The sequence below is a fragment of the Lissotriton helveticus genome, chromosome 5_1 (genome assembly GCF_964261635.1).
Source record: "Lissotriton helveticus chromosome 5_1, aLisHel1.1, whole genome shotgun sequence".
In the NCBI taxonomy this organism is placed as follows: domain Eukaryota; kingdom Metazoa; phylum Chordata; class Amphibia; order Caudata; family Salamandridae; genus Lissotriton; species Lissotriton helveticus.
The window spans coordinates 900,962,629-900,974,723 of record NC_136065.1 but is presented as its reverse complement, the minus strand read 5'-3'; the positions used below and the strand labels follow the sequence as shown (position 1 = coordinate 900,974,723).

General features: G+C 39.5%; 1 protein-coding gene across 1 annotated transcript in view; it reads left to right on the top strand.

Annotated features, from left to right (window-relative positions):
• Positions 1–8,760, top strand: part of LOC144754977 (cysteine-rich motor neuron 1 protein-like) — a 207,451-nt gene extending 198,691 nt beyond the window's left edge. The window contains exon 5 of the mRNA XM_078643358.1: positions 8,218–8,760. Within this exon, the coding sequence (XP_078499484.1) occupies positions 8,218–8,231 (14 nt within the window). The 3' untranslated portion in view covers positions 8,232–8,760. The remainder of the gene's footprint in view (positions 1–8,217) is intronic.
• Positions 8,761–12,095: the final 3,335 nt, after the last annotated feature.

Genomic DNA, 12,095 nt, shown 5'->3' with positions numbered 1-12,095 from the left:
TTCTAAAAAAGACTTACCTGGTATCACCTTGGATAGAACTCTGGGTAATCACTGGGATACTGTTCTTTCTTTTCTGGCTATGCATAGTTATAACTTTTAGCATGCTTATTAATGGACGATATCTCCAACAAAGCTCTACAGCCCAAAAAGTTAATTTGATTCTGAAGCCATATCAGTCTTCTCAACGAGAACAAAGAGACTTGTCATCAGTGAACATTACAGCAATTCCTATACCGGACGGTATAGTTTGGGACAAGGTTGATTTCGACATATTCGGTCCTTCTGAACTTTTACAAATTTCTCATGTATTTAAAATTTCATTGAGTGATATCATTACCTCCAGTACACTTTCTGTGATTGGGACTCTGAAACTGTTAATAACATGTTGTCTGATTTAGAGAAAACTGCTGCATTTCCGAACACTGAAATGCTAAAAGGTACTTCAGACTATGACACTTTGTACTGTTACCAACATTATGGTCATCATTTCTTGCACAAATCTATAACACCTAAAAATGTTTTTAAGTACCATCAGTGGGAACACTGCCCTACACCACCAAAAAGCAGTCCACAAACATTTGCACAGAAATTGTAAGCCCTGGCTCCAGACACACAACAGGGGGGTGGAGCCATCATTGTGGAAGGCAGACACAGCCCTATTCAGGTGCAGGTGCTACTCCTCCCACCACTCCAAATGCAACCAGGCCTATTTAGGTGTCAGGGGAAACCTTTCTTGCTACTCTAATTTCAGCCAAGGTCTATTCAGCCTTGCGCTGAGTCACCCAGGAAGGGCAGGACACACCTTGACCCCCCGAGGGACTGCCTGGAGAAAATGCACTTCCCCTCTCCCCCTGTCAGTCAGAACCAGATGGTCAATACACAACAGGCAGGCACAAAGACACATGCACACAGAAATGCCTAGTTATAAAAGTAGCATTTCTAAAATAGTAATAATAAATCCGCTTTCAACAATAAGCAGGATTTATCACTACTTTTCCAAAAATACCAAACTTGATCACGCTACCCCTCTCATGTCAGGAATTACCACTATAGCGCATATCAGGAATCCCCAATGCATTCATATGAGAGGGCAGCCTCACAGCAGTGATAAGCCAAATAGGCTGTTTGTCACTACCACGACATGCCATACAGTTAAGGCACATGTCCTACCTTTTATCTACACTGCACCCCGCCCATAGGGTTAGCTAGGGCCTACCTTAGGTGTGACTGATATGTAGTAAAAGGGAAGTCACGGAAGTGGCAACCACTTTATGTGCCACATCACAGTGGCAGTAAACTGCGCACGCAGGCCCTGCAGTGGCAGAGACCTGTGATAGGTTTGAAAGGCTACTTTGGTGGGTGGCGCAAGCAGCGCTGCAAGGCCACCAGTAACATTTAATTTATAGGCCCTTGGTACAAGGGATACCACTGTACAAGGGGCTTACAGGTAAATTAAATATGCCTAACAGGAGTAGCCCAATCTTACCTAGTTTACAATGGAGAGCACATGCACTTTAGCACTGAACAGCAGTGATAAAGTGCCCAGAGACATAAAACCACCAACAACAGGTCAGAAAAAATACAGGAGGAAGGCAAAAAGTTTTGGTATGACCCTGCCAAAAGGGCGAAGTCCAACAGTTGGCATCGAGCTTGGAAAGTAAGCTGTGCAGTCACACCTTGCATTGATGCACAGGGCTAAATCATAGTTTGCTTTGGTTCACACAGTTATATTTGTCGACTGCCAAACCCAAGTTGTAATTGAGAACTTCAGCATCAGCATTCTAGCCTTTAGGTTACATCTCCTGCTACTCACTGTTTCTGAGTGCAAATTTACTAGAAGGAGAAGACCTATATGTCCCAAATGACTCAAAAAACAGGGAGTGGAGCCTGCTAGAGAAATATTAACAAGCATAGCGTTGCCACTAGTACATTTTCCCATGTAGGTTGAGGTCTCTGCCACCAGGTTGGCGATCTCCCTATGATAATGTATCAGAGAAAATAATAACAGTTTCTAATGACTAAAAACACATTACAAATATTTTAGAGCAAAATAAAAGTGTAAATTAAACAAAAATAATTACTATTACCTGTGACTAAAAAAAAAGTTACAGCACATGATCTCATCAAATAAATGTTTAATAAATAATTAAAAAATAAAATATACCAATTTAACTTTTATATTTTAAAATAATAATTTTAAAAAATCCTACCCTGATTATCTTTTTTATATTTAATTATTATGCACCAAATTGTATTAAAACGTATTTGTTTAATTTACATTTTTACTGAAATGTTTAAAAACTTCATTTAATTATTTTTAAACAAAATAAAAATCCACGTATTTAATTTAAAAACATAATATAACATTTAAAATGCAAACAATAATGTATTGTATATCACCATTTTTCCTAAGGGGTGTTATTTTAAGTCGATACCATCATTATTTTATATGGGACTTTGTTGTAGTCCCTATGAGTGGCCAGCTGTAATGCTGGACTTACTCTAAGGATTAGCTGGACTACATTTAAAACTACTCTGGGTCTTTATTAGTGTGGTAACTATGTAACTGAGGCATATGATTAACAATTGTCTTACTCTTTTATGGGTGGATGGTTGTGTTTGCATGTACCTCCCTAAACCCCTCCTTACTCCACCCAAATCTTATCCCATTTAGTAGTCAGTATTCCAAATTTAGCAGCCACTCCATCAGGTTCCTCCCAAATTTTGTACTAAAACATCCACATTCATTTGCTGAGACCTTTGTAACCTAGGCAGATAACTCCACATAGAAAAGATAAGAGAGGTCTCCACACATAGATTTGTGAATAAAATTTTGAGGTACATGAGTAGTACTATTTTAATACTACTAAATGTACTACAAATTGCAGCTTGTGAATAGGCCCCTAAGGTGTTTAAATATAATTGCACATTTCTCTGACATACGATATTGGACCTCATTTATTTAACTTTATGCTGACGCATTGCAGAGGTTTCTAACTTTTATGGAATTCACAAAGGCCCTGGGCGCACATGAGAAAAGCTATGCATGTTGTGATTACCCCTTTATTCAAGTGTTTCCTCCAAACCTATGTGATTAGATTATCTGCTTTGTGGAAAACTCCACTATTAGAGTTAGAATTGAAGTGCTATTTTACAGTTTATTATTTTCTATTGATTTCTTCTAATTGAAAGTACAACCTCTCTTCTAAAGATTTACTTTTTCTTTCTCTTCCAGTAAAAGGTGGGTGTGTTCGATAGGACGTGACTCATGTAACTCATCACTTAACACCTGGTTCTTTTATGTGTAAGCTATGAAATTCAGATGTGTGGGAAATGCAATGATACTATTTGTGAATACCCACAAAATGACATTTTTGTGGGTTTCATGACTGCCTGCATTGTCCTCTCCTCAGAAAGGACTAATTTCCCTATGTGCAACATGTGAGTGCTGGAAAATCTACACATTTAATGGTCGTTCTGGAGTCATAAGTGACATCAACTTACATAAAATTCTGCAGTGCTTAAAATTGTGACCAAGGATTTAGTCTTGTGTAGAGATGTAATTAACTCTCACATATTAATGTGCTTGAGATCTGGGCTCCTCTGCTTGTCTTTATTATTTTCAAGAAAGTATCAAAACCGACCCCTTTACTTTATTCCTTTAAGCAGCCTTCAGCAAGTGGAGTGCAGACACTGTATGCAGACTGTAAATTACAGCTTGCTTTCAACTTTAGCTTCTTTGCTTTAACCTGATGTTCAGGTGATTTACATAGTTCTTCTGCAGTAAGTGAAGCTATTCCTATGCTCTACTTTCCTTTTTTACATTTTTAAAATAATAAATATGAAAAAGAACAGGTATATCCTGAACGGTAATGTTGGGCAATGACCAAACATGGATGTCTAACAAAATATAGGCGATAAAGAGATCACCAAAAAATGTTGAGGACACAAATATCAACATAATATACTTTGCACATAAAAATATAGACAACCACAATATTGAAAACAATTGGGCATTCATAATGAATTTTAACTATTATACAATATATTAACTTAGAAAAATAGATTAAGTTTAAAAAATAATATTACATTAAAAAATATATTTACACTATAAACAATTTCTAAAACTAATTATAACTTATCAACATAAAATAATATATATATACTGAAATATAATTGCAAAAGAATTAACATACTATTAAAAAATATATATAATTGAAAGATAAATATTACCACATAATAAGATTTAATTATAATACCAAACAGTAGATACTAAAATCTTAGAAATATATATAATATCAACATAAAAAATCTGCAAATCAATACAAATTTTAAAATTAAAACAAAACAATATATTAAACAACATAAAAATTATAATTTAAAAAGTTAGATTTGGAGAGGTAAAGTTCATTACTCCCCTTTCAGTCTGAGCAACAGTAGGGAAAGTGTTGGACTTTGCAGGGGGTCAAATCTACAATTTCCACTCCAATCGGAGAAACAGTAGTGAATCCATCAGATTCCCAACTCCAACATAAGCAAAAATGGGAAAGTGTTGGACCTTGAAAGGGTCAGATTTACTAATCTCACTCCTTATTTTTGGGAATAAAATATTTAAAAATAGACTAGAAATAAAATATAAAAAGTGCAAATTTACATTAGAAATAGAAAAGTCTACATTTTTGAAAATGGCAAATATTAAAAATTAATAAACAAAACAAACATTATAACAGATATAAATGATTAATATTAAGGTAATTATTACATAGAACAATAACAATTGAAACAATAAATATTCATTCATTAACACAATTAAATATTTACATAAACAAATCAACCAATTGATAATTAATTAGAAATTAAAACAAAGTTAAAATAACAATTAATCAGTTAATGTATACACATAATTAATTGTCAAGTACAAAATGAAATAATATAAAAAAGATGTTTACATTAAAAACAATATAATACATTTTATACATTTAGGCAAACTTTACAAACCCAACAACCAGATACTAAATTAATATTTCAAAGTAAAGAAAGAAATACGTTTATATGAATAGTCATAAACTATATTAAAACCAATTAAATACAATTATGCTTATATTAGTAATAACTTATAATACTAAAATAACATAAAAGTATCAAACTAATTAAAAAATACTACATTTTATACAACTATATTAAATAAATTGATATGACAGACAACTATATTTAAAGGACATATTACATAATAATATGATATTGTTACCTTCTTAATTCTGTACCATGATTTTTTTGAAGTCACAATATTTTTGAAACAATATTGGTGAACTATAATATCTTTACACTATATTTGATGAAACACCCTAACCTTTTAGAATGCTCTCTTTTCACGTTATATTTACCATTATAAACCTAAAAATGGATGTCTGCCCTTTTCTCAAAGTCCGTTTTGTGTGTTGTGGGTAAATATGGTGTGATGCAGTTGAATAAGAAACATCTTATCCGAATGTGCGGGTGAAACAACTACTGCATCCACCTGCATCACTCCCTCAACCTCTTCACTAGCAGCTGCTGGTTCACAAACACCGTTGTCTAAGTCCATCCTCTTGTAAGAGGAAAGGCTAATCACCTAATAAAAAGCAGAACAACATAAACAAAACTTTTTTAATTTACTTTGACTGATTCTGCTTCCTATCACCAAATAAACTTGTGACTCAGGTTCGTACCTATGAGGAGAGTAATTAACAGCTGTTATTTCCTGCAACTGTGAGCAATAACACTTAATTAAAAGAAATTACAATTCACATCAATTCTTTTAAGTTAGGATGTCATGTCTGAACACAACTTACAGTATGAGTAGTTTAGAGAGTGCTGGAAACTGTTCGGTAAAATGGATGGACTGAGGAGAAAAAAATAAAAGAAAACAACTTATACAGGGTACAAGAAAAAAAACTTACAAAGACATTGGTTCTTTTGTTATACATCTCATATTAGTTTGGGACGTCTTCCCAATAAATATTATTGCGCTCTTTTAGATTGTGTGCAACTGTTTATTTTTTTGTAACATTTGCTTATTGATTTAGGGTAACAAGGGGAGATGTCACTATACATAAAGTTCATCAGTGAAACAAATGGCATATCATATAAACAGAAACAAAATTAAAATTCTCAGTTCTGAGTCAAACAGCACAGCAGATGGTCATGGGAATAGATAATAGAACAAGGACAAAGTAACAGCATCTGAGGGTACATCCTCTACCTGGGTATCTAGCCAGAATGAATGAGGGAATCTAAGATCTAGTTGATGAAGAGTGTGGGGAGAGAGAGAGGGAAAAGGGAGGAAAAAAGAGGATGTAGAGGGGTGGGTTATGGGTAACAGGCCTGACGATGGTGATACTGGATGAATAGGAAAGTAATTATTTGAGTAGTTATGGAGGCAGGGGGACTATACCTCTGCTATGTGAGGGATTGGAGAGGGATTACGTATGTTTCTGTTAGCATCAGTTGTGTACATATATCAAGAGGTATCAATAGTACATAACACCAAGATATCTCACAAGGTCTACCCTGTATGCAACTGTTTTAATTTGGAAAGTTTAGCCATGCCCAGTATCCAGCTGACAATCATGGTTTTGTTGATTTTTACTTCTTTGAATTAGGGACCAGATACACTAAGGGCTCGATTACGATGGTGGGGAGACCGCCACTGACAGGCTCTCGGTGGCAATATCCCCACCATCATAACCAACTTTACCGTCCCCCAAAAATATGATGGCAGGCGAATGTGTGGCGGTCGTAAAGAGTGACCGCCACACATCCGACGGGCTCCTTGAGCCTGCCGGTGCAGCAGAGGGGCAGGGAAAACGATGTCCCTTTCTGCCTGCCTGTTCATGGTGGTTCACCCGCCATGAACAGGCAGGCAGAAAGGGACTTTGGAGCCCATAGTGGGCCCTCCTTACCCCCTGGCTCCCAGACACGGGGCCTGGGAGGCCCCAATTGTGCCCCCTACACATCCCTGCACTATGTGACAAGCACCGCATGGTGCCTGCCACGTAGTGCAGGGATATGTAAAGTAGCTCTTTTTTGCATTGCGGCGGGTGCTGCAGCAAGCAGCACCCACCACAATGCAAAACATAGGCAAAGCGACCACCTCGTTGGCATTCGCATCGTAATTTGTACTGTGGGACTGCTGCCTTGTAGGTGGGTGGTCCCAAATACGAAATGGTGGCAGACGGACTTCAGTCCATCCGCCATCGTAATCAGCCCCTTAATCTTTTTATGGTCACAAACATTCCAAATTAGAGTTTGCAATCCCAAAAACATATTTCTAAATGTTCTAAACCAATTTTAGTACTTGGTTAATTTTGAAACATGGACAGTGTCTCTAAATGAATGATATTAAATAAGGTGGTTTTGTAATTAAGTGTACGGCCCTTACCGCAGAACTTTTGTGGCAGTCTGCGGACCACCAGACTGGTGGTCCACCCGCCAAAATAGAACTGTGGCAGTTGGACCATCACGGGACCGCTGTTGCCGCCAGGGATCCATGATCGCTGGCTGTGGGGCAGCAGTCTGAGGCCCCTAATGTGCTGGTGATGTGACTGCAGAACTTTCAAGCATATTAGGAGTTTCCTCAGGGCCACACTTTTCATAGCGGTTTGACCACCATGAAAACTGTGGCACTGAGGAAACAGAGGGGACCCTGGAGGGCCCCCTGTGCCTCTGCGCCATGGGGTACATGCAGGTCGGGCACATGTTGTGCCTCCCTGTGTGTGTACACTCCCAGTTCCTACAGAGCATGGACTCGTTAGTCCATGCCCTGCAGGAACTGATTTTTACGCTCCCATTGTGGTGTCTTTTTCAAAGGCACCGCAATGGGACTGCCAAAGAACCGTCTGCCAGAGAACAAATAAGTTTTTCTCTGGTGGGTGGTTTTTAATGGCTTTGGCTGTGTCTGAGCGGGGAAGGGGCAGCAGGTGACCCTGTACCGAGACTACCAAAGTCCTAATAATGCTCTATGTCTATTGCTGTGGCAATGCTTACTATATTGGAATTTTGTCCACCCCGTCAGATATTAACGGAAAGTCTTTGAATATATGGCAGAATCCATGTTCGTTAGTTTGGTCCCTCCAGAAGTTACTGTAATTGTGCTTTTCTTCATTGCCTTACTGAAAAAGAATTACTCCCCCCAATACTTTTGGTGAATTCTAATTTATATGTGTTTTTCCCCTGAAGTATCAGATACATGACAAAAGAAGTAACGTGAAAAGGAGGCTGATACTCTCGGACCATAAATAAAGAAGACAACATTGTGAAATGGCAATACATACTCTATTCAAAGGGTTCTGGAACAAGTAAATTTAATGGGAATTGTGGAAAGAAGAAAATCACTACAACTAACATGACTTTGCAGTTCGTAATGATTATAGTGCATTTTTTCTATTTGAAGACTCTTCAGAATTTGTTGAGTTTTAAATTGTAAATGTGATAATTGTTGGTTTGTAGTGGAATTTAAATAACTTTCTTTAATTCGTAAATTTGTTTAAATCTCTGAAGTTTTAAAGCTACAAATGGTGTGGTTGCTAATATTTTGGGCAATTAGGCATTTTTTCAATTTGCAGATATTCAGAATTTAGAGAATTTTGACATTAAATTAAATACATTCAAGCAGTTAAAACATGATTTGTTTCGCAAATATGTTTGTGCAAGTTAAAAACTATCACAGTATTGACTATGGTACCATAATAAACATAATGTGAAATAAATATATTTCTTACAGCTATGCATCTGAGTGATGTTTTAATTTACTGCATTTATATAACCTTTGCTATTATATTGGTGTGCACCTTACTGTAAAAATGTGGGAATATTGTCTAATTTGATGGAACTAATTTCACTGACGGAAGGATGACAGATTTAGTTGAGCACAGTGGGAATCCAAATATGTGGCCAGCAGATTGCAAATAGATATCTGCAGCAAATTAATTATTCCTTTGAAATTTTGAACTACATTCAGGGCCAGATTACACAGATTGCAATTTGCACTAATATTTCCGGATTTAATTGATTGCACTGGTTCAATATCGAACAGGCTATTGGAAGGGCTAATAACTGTAAACGTGTGACTTGCATCCCCTGACCACTGCAAAAACTGCATCTTACACAGAATGACTTGTTCAAACACAAACACAAATACAGTCTAATGAATGCAGCTCCCATGAGTTGGCAAAGGGAGCATATTGTAAATATGACCTGTTATAAAAATCAATGGTATTCATAAAGGACAAGTGAAACCTTGGCGTGCAAATGTTTGGCATTTCAGAAACCTATGAGGTACATTTTCTTTAGCATGTATTTAGATCATTTATTAACACGTTCATTTAGTTAATGGTTTAGGGTGCATTCAAAACCCTAAGGGAGTCCTCAGAACATGTTACCAAGCACAGACTTGATGAATATGATAGCTCATGTGACAACGTTGGAGGCCTTTACATCCCATGTTTTACCCTTTAAGAACCTGGAAAGGCCTTACATCAGAACCACTGCTCCCCAATAATAAGTCACACCTCTTCCAACCAGAAAACAAAAACCACCATCTTAAAGATCTATAGCACATGATATACATCCCTCGAAAGGGGCAGGTTGTCACACTTGAGCAAAGTGCTGTGGTGTCAATCAGATTCTCGCTCCCCCTCTTCCTCTCGGTTGATATTAAGAGTACACATTTCAACCTGACAGCGTGGGGGAAAGAGACAGATGCCAATTGTCTGATTCTAGTTTCCAACAAGGAGGATGGCCAACTCAATAATGTATATGGTACTTAACAAAGAGCTATACATGTGAGACAACAGAATGGAATGTAAAGCCTTTCTTACTGAACTCAGTAGTGGAATACGCTGTAATAAGCCCCGCTTGAACAGGATATAGGAGCGCCAAGAGTGCTGTATGATGTGCGAAAATCAAAGTATTTGCAGATTTTTGCTCACATTTCACGTTCATTAATATTGACACTTTCCATCCTAATTTTGACACAAGTACAATTACTTTTCAAAAGACTGATGTAATATTGGTAAGCTACAATTGTGAACCCATTCCCCTTCAATACATGATAACCATGAGGATTTAATTTAAGGATAGAAATACAGTTTGGAAGATAGCGGTAACAGGCCACAAACCAGGCAGCAGGTGATCAGTCTGGATCACATTGGATCTACTGGGAAAATGGTCTCCTGTATAGCGAGCCTATGGATGCTGAGCCTTGGCCAGCCCTTGTACTGGTGGTACCCCAGCCCTTCAGAGCCTTCCTACTGGGTTTGGCTCATGATCTACCTTTAGCAGGACATTTGGGTCAGGACAAGACCTTTGAAAGGCTTGTCATCCACTTTTATTGGCCCCAAATGTGCAAGAGTTCAGATACTCATTGCAGGACCTGTCAGACTTGCCAGGCAAGTGGAAAGAGTGGGAGGAAGCACAAGGCTCCTCTCTAGCTCTTCCCTGTGGTCAGCACCCCCTTTGAAAGGGTGGGCATTGACATTGTGGGGCCTCTGGATCCCAAGACAACCATGGGCAAAAGGTTCATCCTGATCTTGGTGGACCATGCTACCCGGAAGCCATCCCTCTCAGGACAATGACGGCCCCCGTGGTGGGACGTGCATTGATGGGGATATTCTCCCATGTGGGGTTCCCCAGAGAGGTGGTGCCAGACTATGGTACAAACGTAATTTCCAAGTATATAAATTCCCTGTGGCAGGAGTGTGGGGGTAACCTATAGGTTCACCACTCCTTACCACCCCCAAAGTAATGGGCTAGTTGAGAGATTCAACCAGACCCTCAAAGGCATGATTACGGGTCTAGAAGAACCTATGAGGCGTAAGTGGGACTTCCTCTTGCCATGCATTCTTTTTGCTTACAGAGAGGTGCCACAGAAGTCCTTAGGGTTCAGCCCTTTGAACTGCTGTATGGTCACCCGGTAAGAGGACCTCTGAGTGTGGTAAAGGAAGGCTGGGAGAAAGCTCCCAGGAAACCTCCCCAGGATGTATATAGCTACATGCTGGCCTTCAGAAACCAAACCCTGCATTTCAGGCAACTCACTCAGGTGAATCTGGAAGCCAGTCAGGAATAGATGAAGCGGTGGTACGATCAGAATGCCACTCTGATTGAGCTTCAGCATGGTCAGAAAGTTTGGGTCATGGCCCCCGTGTAGCTGTGTGCGCTCCAGGATAAGTGGACCGGACCACTTGAGGAAGTGGAGTGCAAGAGTGATGTCACCTACTTGGTGGACTTGCGGTCTCCCAGGATGTCATTCGCCTGACGCCCCACTTAGAAAGGTCCGAAGTGGGCATGCTCCTAGCGACAGATGAAGGAATGGAGGAAGAGACTAATCCTCTTCCTGACCTCCAGTCTGCAAGAGAGCAAGATGGGCCAGTGGATGGTGTAAACCTCTTTTCCACTCGACCCCTGAGCAGCAGAATGGCTGTTGTCAGTTGTTGGGACAGTTTTCTTACCTGTTCTCCCTGATTTCCAGTGTCACTGATTGGTGTGCCCTTGATGTAGACACTCGGAATAGTCCTCCTTTTAAGCACAAAACTTACAGAGTGACTGACAGGGTGAAAGCTTGCATCAAGGAGGAGGTCTCCAAGATGGTTGCATTAGGGGTGATTGAGTCCTCTGCCAGTCCTTGGGCCAGCCCAGTGGTCTTGGTCCCAAAGGCTGCCACACAGGGTGCCACACCAGAACTCCGGTTCTGTGTGGACTACCGAGAGCTCATTTCAGTCACCAGGACTGAGGCGCACCCCATCCCCAGAGCTGATGTGCTCATTGATTGGCTAGGCGCTACACGGTACCTCAGCACATTTGATTTGACTTCTGGGTACTGGCTGATCGCCTAAACTGATGGGGCCAAAGAGAGGTCAGCATTCTCCACACTAGATGGGTACTACCAATTCCGGGTAATGCCCTTTGGTATGAAGAATGCCCCTGCCACCTTTCGGAGGTTGATCTACCAGGTGTTTGCTGGGCTGGAAGATTTTAGTGCTGCCTACCTAGATGACATTGCAGTGTTCAGCGCCAGTTGGGAAGAACATCTGCGCCACCTCTGGGAAGTGTTGGTGGCG